The 18,850-nt window shown below is 52.9% G+C and overlaps 1 protein-coding gene across 1 annotated transcript in view; it reads left to right on the top strand.

The window, feature by feature from the left end:
• VSTM2L (V-set and transmembrane domain containing 2 like) overlaps window positions 1-17,210 on the top strand; it is a 37,713-nt gene extending 20,503 nt beyond the window's left edge. The window contains exons 2-4 of the mRNA XM_003936368.4: window positions 1,866-2,035; window positions 3,775-3,825; window positions 15,823-17,210. Of these exons, the coding sequence (XP_003936417.1) occupies window positions 1,866-2,035; window positions 3,775-3,825; window positions 15,823-16,095 (494 nt within the window). The 3' untranslated portion in view covers window positions 16,096-17,210. The remainder of the gene's footprint in view (window positions 1-1,865; window positions 2,036-3,774; window positions 3,826-15,822) is intronic.
• The last annotated feature ends 1,640 nt before the right edge of the window (window positions 17,211-18,850 follow it).

The following is an 18,850-nucleotide window of genomic DNA, read 5'->3' on the forward strand; positions in this document are numbered from 1 at the left end:
GAGGCTGATGGGTGTGCTAAGGACCAAGCTTTGCAGGCTTCCTGGAAGAGGCAACCTCCTACCAGAGATTTAAAGGTTAAAAGGGCATGGAGAGGGAGACAGGAGACTCGGGGCTGGACCAGAGGGTCTGGGATGGGGAATCTGGGCTCAGAGATGGAGGGAGCTGGGGGCTGCCTGTGCTGGACAAGCCCCTTCGACTTTCGTGAGTCCCACTGGCTCCTGGAGCACCAGAGCAAATGAGCACAGAGAAGAGCTGGAGGACTGATGGGTGAGGCATTGCAGGGCGCACACGTGAGTCCAATACAGATGCACCCAATGCATAATCTGAAGCAGCAACAAGGACGCATCTTTAGCCATCTTTCTGGCGATAATGGGATGTTTGAGCGAGGAGGTGAGAAAGGAGTGCTGTTTATTGAGCACCTGCTATGTACCAGCCATGAGGCACATGTCTTGTGTAATCCTCTCATCGGCTCTCTCATTCTCCCCTTTTTTCAGATAAAAGAACTGAGGCTCTGAGAAGCAAAGTGGTTTGTCCAGGTCACACAACTAGGGCGTAGGGGAAATTGAACTTGAACCCAGGCCTGAAGGCAAAGCTCTAAGCGGTTCATGCTGAACCAGGGCCTGGGAGGTTAAGGAGGCCAGGGCCCTGGTCGCAAAGGGCTGGCTAGGTCCTCCAGGTCACCTCCTGCCTTTCCCAGAAGCCAAACCCAGTGATTCTGGCCAGAGCCACAGAGCCATTTCCTGCAGCTGATGCGACGATAACCAGGCCTGGGGTTAATTAATACATTGCTCCCCCAATTAAAAGCAGAAAGAAAGAAGATGTTGCATTCAATCAAGTCCCGTTCTCCTTCCCCACAGAATCCTAATTTGTGGACACCAGTTTTAATTGTCTTCCCAGCAAGCCCAGCCCAGCTCAGGCCCTGAGGCTGGAGAAGACAGTTGCATCCTTTTCACAAATCTATCACTATACCCGCCTCCCTGGGGACTGGCTGTGAGGAGTTTCCTGAGGAGGGAGCAGGGCTCAGGGGCAGGGCAGGTCAAAGAGGAGAGATGGATTCACTGTCCCAGACTCAGCAGTGATGCTCACAAGGGAATCAGGCTCTGGGTAGCTGGAAGGAAAGAGTATGGATAGGGGGCGGGGCTACAGGCTTCCACTTAGAGCACTCTAGACCTGGGTTCAGTTTAACCATATACTCAGCCTGTGGCCTTGGGCAAGTCACTGAACCTCTCTGAGCTTTAGCCTCCCCATCTGAAAATGGGGATAATAGACCAGAGGCTGTGGCTCATGCCTGTAATCCTAGCACTTTGGGAGGCCAAGGTGGACAGATCACAAGGCAGGGGAACGGGTGCTGACCCCCCCACCACCTGAGGTCCCAGGGGAGGGCTCTAAGCAGGGGAGAGGCCACCTCTGATTTGGTTTTGCAAAGATGGCACTGGCCACTGTACATGGTCGCTGGAGTAACTCGGGGGAACCGAGCAGGGTGACTGGAAGAACCTGGAAATGCTGATGGAAGCGGCAGTTCCTCCCTGGCCTTCTTGCAGTCAGCATCCAGCCCAGCCCTTCTCCCATCCCGGCACACTCTCCCACAGCGCCGGCTGCTGGCGCGGCCTCTGGGGCAGCACCTACTCCCTCATCCGCATGTCCCATCGGCTGCCGCACACACCCCTGGCCGGCCTCACTGAGCTCTTGAGTGCCCACCCAGGGCCAGGCCACTCCCACCAGCGGGCTTGTGGGCCTCCCCCACCCCCTCCACCCACCCCGCTGTGCAGCGCCAGCGCCTCCTACCTTCTCCACCTCCGTCACCCAGCGGCCCTTGGCCCTGCGCTTTCCTGAGCCCCACCACTCTCCCCTGTGTCTTGCACAGCCTTGTTCACAGAGACACCCCATGACATGACGGCACGGACGGGCGAGGACGTGGAGATGGCCTGCTCCTTCCGCGGCAGTGGCTCCCCCTCCTACTCGCTGGAGATCCAGTGGTGGTACGTACGGAGCCACCGGGACTGGACAGACAAGCAGGCGTGGGCCTCCAACCAGGTAATGCCCTTGGGGGGATGCCCCGGCTAGGCTGGGGAAATCCTGGTTTCTGGAGTAGGGGTATCCCCCTGTCCCTCTTCTCCTCTGAGGGAGACGGGCTCCAGTACTGTTCTCCACACCACACAGCTGTCTCCCTTCCTTCTCCCTCCTGGGGTGGGGGTTTTAGGTGATCATGGAGGCTTATTTGGGGGAACAGGCAGAAGGCTGAGCTAGGCTGAGCACTTGAAATGGCCACAGCAAGAAGGGCCTTCCAGAGCACGGAGTCCCTCCCTTCAGGGTATGGGGGGAAACTGAGGCCAGAGGGGCAAGCTGGCTCCAGGTTATGGAGCAAGATGAGTCTTGTGACTCACTTTCCACCACTTCTCTAGGCCACACGGGCAGCCTTTTTGTAAAGAGCCCTGCAAATACTGAGTTCATTCACAGGCACGCACGCATGCGTGCACCAGGCTCCCAGCATACCCATGGCTGCACATGAGCTCGCCCCTCTACCCACGCGTGCTTGCATGTACACACCTGTAGGGCAGATGCTGTGGGTGCTCTGCCCCATGCCCGGTGTGCAGCATGTCCCGGCACCAGCCCACTGCAAACTGCCGGCTTCTCCAGCTCTGCCTGAGGCTTTTCTCTGGACACCAGAGCCTGCTGGCCATCGAGGCAAACAAGAGGAGCAGGGGGCTTCGTAGGCAGGAGCAGCCCCCATCAATGCCTGCAGAGTTGGAGGATGAATGCCCAGCTCCCTCGCCCTCAGCTGGGATGACTGAAGCATGTTTTTCACTGTCTCCCAAGTGCCCAGTGGGATGCGCTCCAGCTGCCTGCAGTGGTAACAGCTGACAGCATACTCCGTTATTAACCTTCTTCCTTGTTGGTTTCACTCGGCTTCTCCCCTTCTTGTGCTTCCTGGGATCACCTCCCAAATAAACTACTTATCTCAGCCTCAAGGTCGGCTCTTGGAGGAACTCCATCTGAATCACTTGCATCCTCACACATAGCTCTACACTAATGAACACGTGAACACAGAGGGTTCTGCCCACCCATTCATATACTCACTCATGTATTTGCACACATTCACAGACACGCACTGGCATGCTCATACACTCCCCGTGTTCATGAAAGAGTGTCTCGCATGTACCCAAGTACATATCAAACTCTGTCTTGCTCCTGGGAGTGTCAGCTCCCCAAGACTTCCAGCCCTACCACATGCAGGCTTAGAGAAAGTGGCCAGAGAAAGCCCTTAGGCAAAGAGTTGCAGTTATCTGCGGTTGGAAGCCCTTGGGGTCAGCTTGCAAAGGTGGGGAATGTGGGCTGGGTTCACACAGCATCTGCACACACGTTCACGTGGGTGACACGCTTGAAGGTACAAACACACTTCCAGATAGAGTGACCGAAGGCTACGAACACACTCCTAGCAACATAACAAGCCGACGCTTAGATTTCTGCCTATTCACACCCACCCGATGTATACCAAAGTACCCTTGTGTGTGTCTAAATGCACAAATGTGGTCAGTTTTCTATGCACCTCCATTATCTTCTTTGCCTCTGACCTCTCCTCCATCCCCTGAGTGGATACAGAGAGCTGAGGGACCCCAGCTCCAGACCCCGTCGCCCCTGAGCCTCATCTGCTGCAGTGAGTGTCTCAGCTGTTGTCTGTATCCCTTTAAAGTGTCTCCCCCCACTGCCACTCCACCCCCACCCCGTGCTAACACGTTGTCTCTGCTCTCTCCACCCCTCCCCGCTCCCAACAGCTAAAAGCATCTCAGCAGGAAGACGCAGGGAAGGAGGCGACCAAAATAAGTGTGAGTTTTGATAATGACTTCTCGAAAGGGCTCTAATGGAGGGCGCAGCTGTGACTTAAAAAAAAATTGGGGTCCAGTTCAGCAGGGAGCTTGGGCGAGAAGATGGAAGAGAAGAAAAAGAGAAGGGGAAAAAAATGGCCCCGCTCTGTTTTTTGAAAGCTGGAGATTTTTCAAGTTCATTGAATGACGGGGACAAAAAATGACAGGGGCGAGAAGATGCATTCCCTCCTGTTGGGGCCAAGGCTGTGCGCGTCCCAGTGCTCCGTGCTTGTCTCAGCAGCATTTTTTATTTGGGGAACCAACAAGCTCCGATGAGACTGAGCCAGCTTTTTTTGGCCTGTGATGACTGAGTGTTACAGCATCTCAGGGTCACTCAGTGATCTGGCCCTGGGGACGCGGTGGGGGCACTCTAGCCAGAGGATTTTAGGACTGGCCAGGCCTTCTTATTTATTGACTTATTTGTTAGTTTAGTAGCCATGCTCTATAAGAAGGGCCAGACATTCACCCATTTTGCAGGTAGGGCAGCTGAGGCTCAGGGGGTCAGGCGCTTGCTGTCGGTCACGCAGGGGTGACTGGTGTTGCTGAGCTACCTGGCTGCAGGACTCTGGCTCTTTGTCACCAAGCTGTGCTGCAGCCCAGTGCAGCTGGGGCCCTGGAGAGTTCAGGAAGTGATGGCTTTTGTGAAGTAGGGGACACCCAAAACCTGTCCTGGGAGAGGCAGACAGGAGGGAGAAAGGGAGGTGGGTGGGGGAGAGAGAACACACAGTGGGGGCGACCCGCCCGGATACGAATGTGACCATGCAACGAGGCAAGATTTGTGCACGGGGCATGAGGTCAGCCTGCAGGAGGCTAGTCATCTACCAGCAACACACTCAGAAGATGCAGGTGCTGTGGGGTATGAATGTGCGTGCGTGCGTGTGTACGTGCGTGTGTGCCTATGTGCGTGCGTGTGTGTGTGTGCTCTCACACGTGCATAGTGGGAAACCTCTCTAAATTCACTGTTTTTTGCTTGATTCTTCCACTACTTTTCAAGGATTTGTAGGGGAGCTCAGGACCTCAAGGCCAATTCGACAGGAATGTACGGAGGAGCCGCACTCCCAAACCGAGGTCACCATGTGGAGAGTGGGCACAGGGAGTCATTGGGGTGCCATGTTGGGCATCAGAGGTGGCAGCATGAAGGCAGAGAGGCTAGGGAGGAAGCTGCTGCAGCTCCTTCAGGTGGGAGGTGCCAAAAGAGACAGCAAGGACCTTCAAAGGATCGTTAGTGCCTTCTGGCCCAGGCCACAGTTGGGGTCTGAAAATTCAAACCATTTCCATCCAGCTGAGGGTGGCTGTGGGTCCACCCCCAACCCTCTGCCAAAAGCACATCCATATTGAATGCCCGTTTCTGGCCCAAACACCCATCCATAAGCCCTGGTAGGTAGAAATCTGTGTGCATATTAACACCCCGTTCATCTCAGCCCTCTCTCCTATAATTTTGCTTGGGGTTTAAGGAGCGGCTCCAGCAAAGGAGAGAATAATCTAATTGACTTAGAGGATTAGAATTCAAGGCTACTTGGTCCCACATGAGGGGAATATGATGATGCTAATTAGTTAAATAAAACAAATGTGCTCAGCATAAATGTGCAATTACCCCCACCCACCCAACTCCAGCCCCTGCAATTCCTGCACCAGCTGGGGCTCTGGGTGTCTGGTTAGGAAACACACAGACAGGCATGGGCCAGGCTCCTTGTGTAGACAGCGACACAAGAATAACCATTTCTTTTTTTTACTTTTCTTTTCTTTTCTTTTCTTTTTTTTTTTTTTTTTTTTTTGTTGTTGTTGTTGTTGTTCATTTGTTTGTTTGTTTTTTGAGTTGGAGTCTTGCTCTTGTCACCCAGACTGGAGTGCAATGGCACGATCTTGGCTCACTGCAACCTCCAATTCCCAGGTTCAAGCGATTCTCCTGCCTCAGCCTCCTGAGTAGCTGGGATTACAGGCCCCCGCCACCATGCCTGGCTAATTTTTGTACTTTTAGTAGAGATGGGGTTTCGCCATGTTGGCCAGGTTGATCTCGAACTCCTGACCACAAGTGATTTGCCCACCTTGGTCTCCTAAAGTGCTGGGATTACAGGCGTGAACCACTACACTCCCTGGATTCCTGCAGCCAGAGGAGGCGGCCCAAACTTTTCTCCGTGGCCTTTAGAACTCTGCACGATTACTCTGCCCACCGTCCAGCCTCACTCCTCTTGCTAACCTCAATCCCCTTCCCCTCCCAACCCTGGCAGCCTTTCCATCTTCCCATTGCTTTCCACCTCCAGGCCTTTGCACAGGCTGGTCCCCCTGCCTGCAGAGCTGTTCCTCTCTCTCTTCCCACAGAGCTCAGCTTGGGAAAATGTCCCTTGTACCTGTGACCCAGCTGGCGGCCCTCCCATTTCCCTGCTGGCTGTATTTCTGGTTGTCGTTATCCACTTGTGTGAGTTTTTGCTTCATGACTGTCTCCCCAGAGATGGGAGGCACTGGTCCTGGGCCTGCCTGACCCACTGTTGCATTTCCAGAGTCTAGCACAGAGCCTGGCATGGTGTAGTAGGCACCCAAGAAATATCTGTTGAATAACTATCACACACGCTGACGCACGCCCAGGGCAATGTATGTGTAAACTCATACACAGATTTTGTTTTTTGTGTTTTTTTTTGTTTGTTTGTTTTTTTTTTGAGATGGAGTTTCCCTCTTGTTACCCAGGCTGGAGTGCAATGGCGCGATCTCGGCTCACCGCAACCTCCGCCTCCTGGGTTCAGGCAATTCTCCTACCTCAGCCTCCTGAGTAGCTGGGATTACAGGCACAGGCCACCATGCCCAGCTAATTTTTAGTATTTTTAGTAGAGACGGGGTTTCACCATGTTGACCAGGATGGTCTCGATCTCTTGACCTCGTGATCCACCCGCCTTGGCCTCTCAAAGTGCTGGGATTACAGGCTTGAGCCACCGCGCCCGGCCTGTTTTTGGTTTTTTTGAGATGGAGTTTCACTGTTGTCACCCAGGCTGGAGTGCTGTGGTGTGATCTCGGCTCACTGCAACCTCTGCCTCCTGGGTTCAAGCGATTCTCCTGCCTCAGCCTCTCCAGTAGCTAGGACCACAGGCGTGTGCTACCGTGCCCGGCTAATTTTTTTTTTTTTTTTTTTTTTTGTATTTTTAGTAGAGATGGGGTTTCACCATGTTGGCCAGACTGGTCTCAAGCTCCTGACCTCAGGTGATCCTCCTGCTGCAGCCTCCCAAAGTGCTGGGATTACAGGCATGAGCCACCGCACCTGGCCAGATGTTTGTATGTGGACATGCCACCACGGTGTGGATCCCATATCTGTTCACGTATGCATACCAGTGACATGACGGGAACAAGTGAAGGAGCTCCTGTGGGTGCCTGAGAAACCCAGACCTTGTGTCTACAGGGCATAGCTGAGCCAGGCAGGGACCTAGGCACCATATTCCTGACTTCTAAAAATCCCGATTTGAATGGAATCTCTGACGAGTTTTAACTATTTTTATCTAATTAGATTTTTTGAAAAACGCCGTCTAAGGGCCAGGCACAGTGGCTCACGCCTATAATCCCAGCAATTTGGGAGGCCAAGGCAGGTGGATCACAAGGTCAGGAATTCGAGACCAGCCTGGCCAACATGGTGAAACCCCATCTCTACTAAAAATACCAAAATTAGCCAGGCATGGTGGCACATGCCTGCAGTCCCAGCTACTTGGGAGGCTGAGGCAGGAGAATCACTTGAACCCAGGAGGTAGAGGTTGTAGTGAGCCAAGATCGTGCCATTGCACTCCAGCCTGGGAGACAGAGTGAGACTCTAAAATAAATAAATAAATAAATAAATAAATAAATATACAGTGTAAGCCAAATAGCGCAGTCTACAGGCTGGTGGAATCTCAGAACCTCATAGGGAGATCATTTATGTGGGAGGACAGCCATCTGTGATCAAAAAATAATGGTCAAGGTTCAGAGTAAGAAAGTGCTGTGAGCTTTGAGGGGCTTGGTCGGGGGAGGGCTTTGTGAACCTGTCGGCGTGGCCACGTTGGCCTGGTGAAGATTCAGACTCTCAGCGTCGGCTGTGCTGACTGCTGCGTGGGGACTGTGAGGACACAGTGGGGCCAGCACTTAGCGTCCCAGGAGCTGAGTCCTGGGTCTAGCTCTGCCACCTCCTCAACTCTCCCTTTTCCTCAGTGAGCTGTTGTGGAAGGCATATGTGGAAACACCTTGGAAATTGTCAAGTGCTATGGTTTAGGCTATGTGGATGACAGGGGTTCCTAGGGTGGAAACTTGTTAACATGAACTTGTGACTCATAAAACTGCTATTCGTAGCAAGAGAGCAGGATATAGTCAAGATAATAATAATAATAGTTAAAAAACAAAACTCAGATGCTGGGTGCAGTAGCTCATACCTGTAATCCCAGTGCTTTGGGAAGCCAAGGTGGGTGGATCATCTGAGGTCAGGAGTTCGAGACCAGCCTGGCCAACACGGTGAAACCCTATCTGTACTAAAAATACAAAAATTAGCCAGGTGTGGTGGCACGTGCCTGTAATCCCAGCTACTCAGGAGACGGAGGCAGGAGGATAGCAGGAACCTGAGAGGTGGAGGTTTCAGTGAGCCAAGATCACACCACTGCACTCAGGCCTGGGCGACAGAGTGAGACTTTGTCTCAAAAATAAAAAATAAAAGCTCAGAATCTGATGGCTCACTCCTGTAATCCCAGCATGTTGGGAGGCTGAGGTGGGCGGATCACTTAAGGTCAGGAGTTCCAAGACCAGCCTGGCCAACATGGTGAAACCCTGTCTCTACTAAAAATACAAAAATTATCCAGGTATGGTGGTGTGTACCTGCAGTCCCAGATACCTGGGAGGCTGAGGTGGGAGAATCACTTCAAACTGGGAGGCAGAGGCTGCAGTGAGCCGAGATCTTACCACTGCTCTAGTAAGATCATTTATGCGGGAGGATAGGCATCTGTGATAAAATAATGATGATAGTAATAATATAGCAGCTAACATTTATTGAGTTCTTACCATATGTTAGGAACCAGGACGAGCACTTTACATGAATTACCTCATTTAACTTGGGGCCCAGGAAGGACCCTGGCCTAAAAATATCTCCCTTGGCAGCTTACATCTGCTAAAGACTCCACCATTAGGTGAAATCATTTCTGTGGCTCAGGCAAACATTTCTGCTTATTGGCCATTTTCAAGTCCTGGAAGTTTTTCTTTCGATCTGACTAAAGTCCTCTGTGCTAGAATTGAGGTTAATTTCCCTTTAACCAGTTTTGCGAACATGGACAGTCCACAATTTCCTGATTTTAACACAAGGTGAAATTCACACATACCCCCTTCCCGAGGGACTTCATCACTGTAAATGGCTTGTGGTTGCAGGTAAGTTAAACAAAGATGACTCTGGAAAGATCATGGCCACAGTCCCTGCCCTCTGGGTGCTCCCAGTCCAATGTGGGAGAGGGGTGTTAATCCAATAATCATGCAGGATAAAAAATAAAATTACAACTATGACCAAAATGCAGAGAGCCGTGGAAACAGATCTGATCTAGCCTGGGAGACCAGGAGGGCTTCCTGGAGGAGGTGCTATTTGAAGTGAGCACTGAAGTGTGGAGGATTTGACAAGGGGTGGGGAACTTGGCTGGGTGTGTGCGTTGGAAGAATTGCTCGTGGCTGATGAGGCTGAGGGGCAGGCTGGGAGGGGACCTTGAAGGGCCTTGTCAGCCACCGTGGGGACCATCAAAGAGTTTAAGTTGAAAAATTTTGAAAAAGCCGGTCTGGCCATCATGGAAGAGGAGGTTTGAAGGTTGTGTAGACCCAGGAGAAGGCTAGGGTGATGGCCCAGATGGGAGAAGCGGGGATCCTGCTTTGGCCAGGGCTGGGGGTTGTGGATTCTGGAGAGAAGGGGAAGGGGTCCAGTGATGGTCCAGTTAGAGGAGGTCAGTGGGTTCAGGGGCAGAGTGTGTGGAGCATGGAAGGAAAACAGAAATGGCGACTGCAGAGTTTGGCTGCAAGAGTAGGGCCTTCTGGGCCCAGGTCTGGGAAGACCCTGAGTTGGGCCCTGAACATGCTGAGGGGCCGGTAAAGTTCCAGGTGGAGCTAATAGAGGCTGATTGCCGGGCCCAGCCTTGGGCAGGATCCGTCAGACCCGCATTCCTCACCCCAGCACCTTCCCTGGGGCCATCACCTCTGCCAGGAGGCCATGTGAAGGCAAGGGCTGGCATCAGGAGTACAAATCCATTCTTCCTGGCGTGGCTGGAAGAAGATCCCAGCCTGCCCAATGTAAGCTGGCCTTGGGGTATCTCTGAAGTGCCCAGAAAAGCCTGGGCCATGAGGCGAGCAGGGAGGAAGCTGAACTTGGCCCTGGCCAGGACTCGGCCTTGTCTCTTTCAGCGTAATTAGGTGTTTAATTGCACTGCTAAGGCCTGTCGATGTCTGCTCGGAGGTGATTATGATTTACAGCTGGGCCGCCATGCGGGGGTCCTCTCTTCCGGGACTCTCCAGTTGCCCTGGAGAGCTGGGCCAAAGGACTTTCTGCACAATGTGTGATGGATGAAATCCAACAGGCTGCTCCTGGAGGGGGATGTTGGGTCCCCTCCTGTGGGAGAGGCCTCTGATGAGGCTTTGGGCTGGGCTTCCCCAAGACATGGAGTGTTGGGGGCCTCAGAAAGACATGAGAAGACCCACCTCTAGTTTACTGTTCAGAAGGCTCCCAGAGGAGTGGGTAAGATATGGACTCTGTCACCAGCTGGGTGGCCTTGAGAAAATCACTTCACCTGTCTGAGTCTCAGTTTCTTCACCTGCATCATAGGGTTATTGTGAGGTTTAAATAAGATTGATAAAGCTTGGCTGGGTGCGGTGGCTCACACCTAGAATCCCAGCACTTTGGGAGGCCAAGGCAGGAGCATGGCTTGAGCCCAAGGGTTTGACCAGCCTTGGCAATACAGTGAGACCCCCATCTCTACAAAAAGATACAAAAATTAGCCAGGAGTGGTGGTGCGTACTTGTGGCCCCAGTTACTCAGTGGGTGGGAGGGGATGCTGAAGCGGGAGGATTGCCTGAGCCCAGGAGGTTGGGGTTGCAATGAGTCGTGATCACGCCACTGCACTCCAGCCTAAGGTGACGGTGTGAGACTCTGTCTCAAAAAAAAAAAAAGAAAGATTGATGAAACTTATCATATCATCTCACAGCGCTCAGACACTAGCCACCGGCACAACTGTTGCTGTTATTATTTTTGTTGAAAATACCATATTTGCCTTCTCCAGACTGTGCTTAGAGGCGTGGACGACAGGGACTGGGAGGGAGTCATGTCTGACGTGTGTCCTCGCCTTTCGTCCTGTTGGAAGTTCACTCGCTGAGGTGCTTGGGTTCTCCATTAGACTGTCAGCTCGTGCCAGCATTACCGGGATCTGGCTGGCTCACCGTGGTGTCCCCAGCGCCAAGCTCAGAGTAGGCACTCGCTAAATGCTTGTTGAATGAATGGGCGAATCTAGCCCAAGAAAACCGAGAGGCCAGGGTGCTGGCGACTTGTCAGGGTCAGCGCCTGGCCTCCCACTACTCCGTGTAGTGCTCCCTGCCCTCCTCCTCTCTCAGAGAGGAAGAGCTCATGCTTCTGAAGGCCACATCTGTCTGTTGGCAGAAAGGGGTGACAGGGAGGAGGAAGCTGGCTGCCTGGGGAGCCATCCAGGCCTTCATGGCCCTGTCTGGGGGATGGGAGCAGGTGGGCCGAGGACTGGGCCGAGGGCTGGGCCTCGCTCGGTGCTCCCTCCCTAGGAGTGAGTGCTCCCAGCGCTTTGCATTATTACTCCATTAACGCCTTGTAGGGTTGACAAATGAAGGATAATTAATATCCGTGAGGGAAGCAGATGTTGAGGTAATTCGCTCCCGCTGCGCATTGGCAACAGCATCTCCTAACTCACTGGAGAGAGCACGCAGGATCGCAGAGCCTCTTTGTGCCCTTGGACAGAGGTGATGGAGTCAGAGGGATAGGGTGGGCTCCAGCAGAGCCTGGCACTAGGGAGGGGGCGCCCCCATAGCCAGAGGGGCAGCTGGGAGGGTTTCCCACTGCTTGCTGTGGGGAAGTCCTGCCTGGGTCCCACCTCCATGCCTCTGCTGAAGGCTTTCCCCCATATAGGGGACGATGGGCAGCCGGGAAGGCTCAGCATGAGGGAGGATGGCCAGTCTCCGCTCTGGACATGCTCCTCTTCGCTGGCCCTGCCAGCACTGGTGGCCCTTGGTGAACCTGTCATACCACTGGGAGGGTGAGAGTGCATGGAGCCTGCTCCCATTTCCGCCACTCACTGAGTCCGTGCCTCTGGGCCAGTGGCTTCTTTTAGAGCCTCAGTTTTATCATCTGCAAAGTGGGCATTGTTATGTATATTCACCCTGCTATAAAAAACTACCAGAGGCTGGGCACAGTAGCTCACACCTGTAATCCCAGCACTTTGGGAGGCTGAGGCAGGTGGATCATGAGGTCAGGAGTTCAAGATCAACCTGGCCAAGATGGTGAAACTCCGTCTCTACTAAAATTACAAAAAAATTAGCCAAGCATGGTGGTGGACGCCTGTAATCTCAGCTACTCGGGAGGCTGAGGCAGAGAATTGCTTGAGCCTGGGAGGTGGACGTTGCAGTGAGCTGAGATTGAACGACTACACTCCAGCCTGGGCAACAGAGCAAGACTCTGTCTCAAAAAAGAAAAAAGAAAAAAAAAAAAGAACTACCACCAGACACTGGGTAATTCATAAAGAAAAGAGGTTTAATTAACTCATTGTTCTGCATGGCTGGGGAGGCCTCATGGCTGGAGAGGCCTCAGAAAACTTAAAATGATGGTGTAAAGCTAAAGGGAAGCAAGGTGTGTCTTACGTGGTAGCAGAAGAGGGAATGAAGGGGAAACTGCTACTTTTAAGCCATCAGATCTCGTGAGAACTACTCACTATCACAAGAACAGCATGGAGAAAACTTCCCCCATAATCCAATCACCTCCCACCAGGTCCCGCCCTCACATGTCAAGGTGAGAGTTGGGTGGGGACAGGAGCCAAACCCTATCATCATAAGCATGTGACTTAAAATTAGAAAGCATGACATCTGAGTACCACTTCACTTGGAGAAAGAAGGTCATGGGTGGGTCCATTCATTCAACACATGTTGATGATTATTTATGGAGTGCTGGGCTCTGTGATAACGACTCACATGGACAAAATAAATATTGTCCCTGCTCTCATGGAGGGTACAGTTTAGCCAGGGAGAGAACCCCAAATCAACTCAACAAACACACGATTCAAAATGAGAAGACTGCTATGCAAGAAACAGGAGGGAGTGGTGACACGGGGTCAGTTTCTTGGAGAGGTGACATTTAGGATAATGGGAACCAAGCAGGTGAAGATGAGCAGGGAACCCCACCCAGGCAGAGGGCCCAGCACGTGCAAAGGCCATGAGGTCAGCAAGAGTTTCCCATTTGGGAGTTGATGAAAGAGGCCTCCTAGGGAGGCCAGGGCAGATTGGTGCGATGATTAGAAGTCACACATGTGAGCGCCCTGCACAGGCTCAGAAACATCTGCAGGCTGCATGCAGAGGCTGTGCCTTTTCATCCTGGCACCTCACTGCAGGGGTGGCCAGCAGGGGCATCCCACCTGGAGCCAGAAGCTGGGCTTTCCTCTCTAGGGGCTGGGGCTTGGCAGGAACAGGCCAGCTGGTGGTCTCTCCAGAATAGAGGGACCGGTAGGCCACAGGTCTGAGGCCTGCTCACCTGAGCCCATGAAACTGTCTGGGAGGGGGGTCAGCGGCTGGCAGCTGGGAACTGATCTCCACTGTTGTGTACAGGCAGGGCAGGAGCCACAGGCTAGGGGGCCTTTTTTTTTTTTGGCTTTAAGAAGAAGGGGCCAGGGAAGGAAAGAAGCCCCCTCCCACCACCACCCCCTTCATAGGCCCAACACCTTTTTTTTTTTTTTTTTTTTAGAAAATATAACAAACACCGTTGCTCCCCGCAAGTGGAGTGAATAGTTATTAACATCCTGATTTGTAATCAGCCTTTACACTGTTTTGTTTTTTATTGTGTTATTTTATTTAATTAATTAATTAATTAATTTTTCTTTTTTTTTTTTTGGAGACGGAGTTTCGCTTTTGTTACCCAGGCTGGAGTGCCAATCTTGGCTCACCGCAACCTCCGCCTCCTGGGTTCAGGCAATTCTCCTGCCTCAGCCTCCTGAGTAGCTGGGATTACAGACACACGCCACCATGCCCAGCTAATTTTTTGTATTTTTAGTAGAGACGGGGTTTCACCATGTTGAGCAGGTTGGTCTCGATCTCTTGACCTCGTGATCCACCCACCTTGGCCTCCCAAAGTGCCGGGATTACAGGCTTGAGCCACCGCGCCCGGCCTATTTATTTATTTTTTGAGATGGAGTCTCACTCTGTCGCCCAGGCTGGAATACAGTGCTGTGATCTCGGCTCACTACAACCTCCGCCTCCTGGGTTGTTCAAGTCATTTTTGCACCTCAGCCTCACAAGTAGCTGGGATTACAGGCATGCACCACCATGCACACTCCTGGCTAGTTTTTGTATTTTTAGTAGAGATGGAGTTTCCCCATGTTGCCCAGGCCGGTCTCAAACTTCTGACCTCAAGTAATCTGCCTGCCCTCCTCAGCCTCCCAAAGTGCTGGGATTCCAGGTGTGAGCCACTGCACCTGGCCTGTTTTTTTTTGTTTGTTTGTTTGTTTTTTTGAGATAGAGTTTTGGAGTTTCGCTCTTGTTACCCAGGCTGGAGTGCAATGGCATGATCCCGGCTCACCGCAACCTCCACCTCCTGGGTTCAAGCAATTCTCCTGCCTCAGCCTCCTGAGTAGCTGGGACTACAGGCGTGTGCCACCATGCCCAGCTAATTTTTTTGTATTTTTAGTAAAGACGAGGTTTCACCATGTTGACCAGGATGGTCTTGATCTCTTGACCTCGTGATCCACCCGCCTTGGCCTCCCAAAGTACTGGGATTGGTTTCGTTTTTCTTTTTTTTTTTTTTTGAGACGGAGTTTCGCTCTTGTTACCCAGGCTGGAGTGCAATGGCGCGATCTCGGCTCACCGCAACCTCGTCCTCCTGGGTTCAGGCAATTCTCCTGCCTCAGCCTCCTGAGTAGCTGGGATTACAGGCATGCACCACCATGCCCAGCTAATTTTTTGTATTTTTTTTAGTAGAGACGGGGTTTCACCATGTTGACCAGGATGGTCTTGATCTCTTGACCTCGTGATCCACCCACCTCGGCCTCCCAAAGTGCTGGGATTACAGGCTTGAGCCACCGCGCCCGGCCTGGTTTCGTTTTTAAAAGACTGGTCTCACTCTATCACCTAGGCTGGAGTGCATTCGTGCGATCACAGCTCACTGCAAGCCTCAAACTCCTGGGCTCAAGCAGTCCTCGAAACTCAGCCTCCTGAGTAGCTGGGACTGCAGGCCCCTCTATCATTTTTTTTAGGAAATGTAAACTTTCAGACTAAATGAAGGCTTGGCTTTGCAGTCTACCCCAGGTCTACTTCCTCCCCTGTGTTCTGCCCCAGAGTCCACCACTGCTCTGAGGAGGCCCCGGTGTTCCCTCCCGTCTATTGTAAACTTCCACACCTGGAAGACCCCCAAACCATTACAGAGTAGGTTTGCGAGTTTATTTACATAAATGGCATCCGCTGGGGGCAGGCAGCGGTGAGAGCTTCCCCCTGCTCTCTGCCACTGAGCTCCGGCGCCTCATTGCAGCTCCGTCCTTTGGGCGCTCTGCAGTGCTTCATGCAGCGAACCGGCCACTGCTTAGTTATGCGCTCTGTTGATGGACGCGTCAGTTGCTTTTAACTTTTTGTGATTTAACTCACTCTTGTGCAAACCTTGGTGAACCCTTGTGGGCATGTTTCTGGGGCTCCAGCCCTAGATTGAGATCTTGGGACCCCCGCACTCTTCATCTCTCCCTCTGCCACCCAATGGATGGGTCACTGTCTCTCTGTCACCCGCAGGTGGTCAAGGTGGTGGGCAGCAACATCTCCCACAAGCTGCGCCTGTCCCGGGTGAAGCCCACGGACGAAGGCACCTACGAGTGCCGCGTCATCGACTTCAGCGACGGTAAGGCCCGACACCACAAGGTCAAGGCCTACCTGCGAGTGCAGCCAGGGGAGAACTCCGTCCTGCACCTGCCCGAAGCCCCTCCCGCTGCACCTGCCCCGCCGCCCCCCAAGCCGGGCAAGGAGCTGAGGAAGCGCTCGGTGGACCAGGAGGCCTGCAGCCTCTAGACTGACGGCCCTGTCCCTGCCCGCCCGCCCCACGCTGTACAGAGTGCATGAGGAGCCGCCGGACCACCGGGGACGGACTGCCTGCGTCCAGCCGTGCCCCATCCCCGAGGCCGCCTGTGGCCACCACGTCGGCCCTCTTTCTGTCACCCCTTGCTCAGCATGTAAGCCTCACCTACCCCTGCTCTTTCAGACCCCTGCAGTGACCTGACTCAGACAAGGTGGCCCTGGGCACCAAGGGGCCAGCCGCCCTGAACACTGGGGCGGGGACCATGCTGGGGCCCGGGCCACCCCCTTCCTCTCACCAGCTTCTGTGGAGTCCAGTGTTTGCTTTGCTTGCTTGTCCCCCATCCTGTCCCGAGCCGGGGTCCCCCCGCCTCACCTCCCTCCTCCTACCATCCCTTGCTTAGACCTGGGGGTGTGGACAGTGACCCCCTCCCTGAATTTGGACTTGACTCCTCTGAGTGGAACTAGGGCCTGTCCCCTGGTGAAGACCCAGGGGACAGAGTTGCCAGGAGGGCCTTTTTGGGACGGTGGCTCTGCAGGGTCACTCACGGAGCCCTGGGAGGACAGCAAGATGCCCCACCCCCTCCTGGCAGGTCCTTCCTGTTCAGCGCCCTGTGTGACCCTCCAGGGATAGAGGGGATCCAGCACTCGCTTCCTCGTCACATAGTGGGTCAGAAGGGAGGGGCCTTCCCCTCAGACCCACGGCCCCAGGCAGAGTTTTGCACCAGCAGGACCCCTTTGAGGGTCTTCAAGGCTCTCCCCGGAGCCCCCCTCTGCCAGCTCCCAGTGCCCTAGCCACCTCTTGGGTCCTGTGCCAAGCCCACCCCAGAGCCTGGGGCAGTTGGGAGCCAAGGGCCCCTTGGTACCCAGTTCCCTCACGATTCCCGATCAGGGGCACACCTGCCCCCGGTTATTTGTACATATTTCTATCGGACCCAGTTTTCCTCAGAATTGGCTCACACCTCGGGCTGCTGCTCAGTGATGATGCGGGGGAGGTGGGAGAGGCCGAGGGTTTTGCCTAGGGGTGGGTTGCCCTGTATACATGATCCAGTCCGTAACTACCAGCCAACCCGAATAAAGCGGTTTTAAAAAAACCTCTGGGCAGTGTCTTTCTGGGGCATTTGTGCCTGGGGGCAGTGCACTGGGTGGAGGTGGGAGAGCAGGTGGCTAGCTCACACCCACGCCTCACTCAGCATCTTCCTCCTGCTTTGCACCCAAGCAGGGCCTGGCTTCGACGTGCAGGGCGCAGGACTGGTGGGGGCAGAGGGAGAGCGAGGGAGACAGTCAGCTTTTGCTCAGCTCCAATCCTGTTACCAGGCACTCAAATTATTCTTTGCTTCTGAGATAATCACACACAGAGAACAGTGCATAAAACATGTTTACACAGTTTTGTATATAACATAAAGCGACTATTTGTGTAGCCACGACCTACCAAACATAAAGAGGACCTCTCCAATCCCGTGCGTCATCTCCATCTATCTATCTCTTCTCCTCCCTCTTAGAGGCAGCCACTGTCCTGAGGTTTAAGGTAATCCCATTCTTTTTTTTTTTTTTTTTTTGAGATGGAGTCTCGCTCTGTAGCCCAAGCGAGAGTGCAGTGGTGTGATCTTGGTTCATTGCAACCTCTGCCTCCCGGGTTCAAATGTTTCTCTGCCTCAGCCTCCTAAGTAGCATGCACCACTACACCTGGCTAATTTTTTTGTATTTTTAGTAGAGCCTGGGTTTTGCCATGTTGGTCAGTCTGGTCTCGAACTCCTGACCTCAAATGATCTTCCCACCTTGGCCTCCCAAAGTGCTGGGATTACAGGTGTAAGCCACTGTGCCCAGCAGTTAATCCCACTGTGCCCAGCAGTTAACGTTCTTTCTGTAGTCTTACTACCTATGTTTGTGTCATTTTATTTATGTATTTATGTATTTATTTTTGAGATCAAGTCTCACTCTGTCTCCTGGCTGGAGTGCAGTGGTGTGATTTCGGCTCACTGCAACCTCCACCTCCCGGGTTGACATGATTCTCCTGCCTTGGCCTCCCAAGTAGCTGGGACTACAGGTGGGTGCCACCATGCCTAGCTAATTTTTTTTGTAGAGACAGGGTTTCACCATGTTGGCCAGGATTATCTCTAGCTCTGGACCTTGTGATCTGCCCATCTTGGCCTCCCAAAGTGTTGGGATTACTGGTGTGAGCCACCGCGCCTGGCCCCTATTTATCTTTTATTTTGGGATGCAAAGTTCTGGGGTGCATGTACAGGATATGTGGGGTTGTTACACAGGTGAACCCATGCCATGGTGGCTTGCTGCACCAATCCATCACCCAGGTATTAAGCTTGGCATGCATTAGCTATGTTCCTGCTGTTCTCCCCCCGCCACCCTCCCTGTGTATGTCATTGTAAACACTGTGAGTGAGTTTTCTCCACTGTCTGACCCACATATCCGTCGAATCATACTGTATTTCTCATGTCTTATATTTGTGAGCGTCATCTGTGTTGCCGCATGTGTCTGTAATTTGTTCACCTTTATTGCTGCACAGAATTTCACTGTGTGACTATCTCACACCTATCAACTTACTTATCCACTGTATTGCTGACAAGAACTTGGAGTGTGTTCCTGACTGGGTACTATGACTTACCAACACTTCTGTGAGCACCCTGGTCCCAATCTCCTGGTGCATCCGAGCCTGGGATTCTCCTAGTGGATTTATCAGTTCAGAGATTTAGGCCCTTTACTTTAGGATCTCATTTTCGCTTATAAGGTATCA

Source organism: Saimiri boliviensis, chromosome 9, assembly GCF_048565385.1.
Source record: "Saimiri boliviensis isolate mSaiBol1 chromosome 9, mSaiBol1.pri, whole genome shotgun sequence".
NCBI lineage: Eukaryota > Metazoa > Chordata > Mammalia > Primates > Cebidae > Saimiri > Saimiri boliviensis.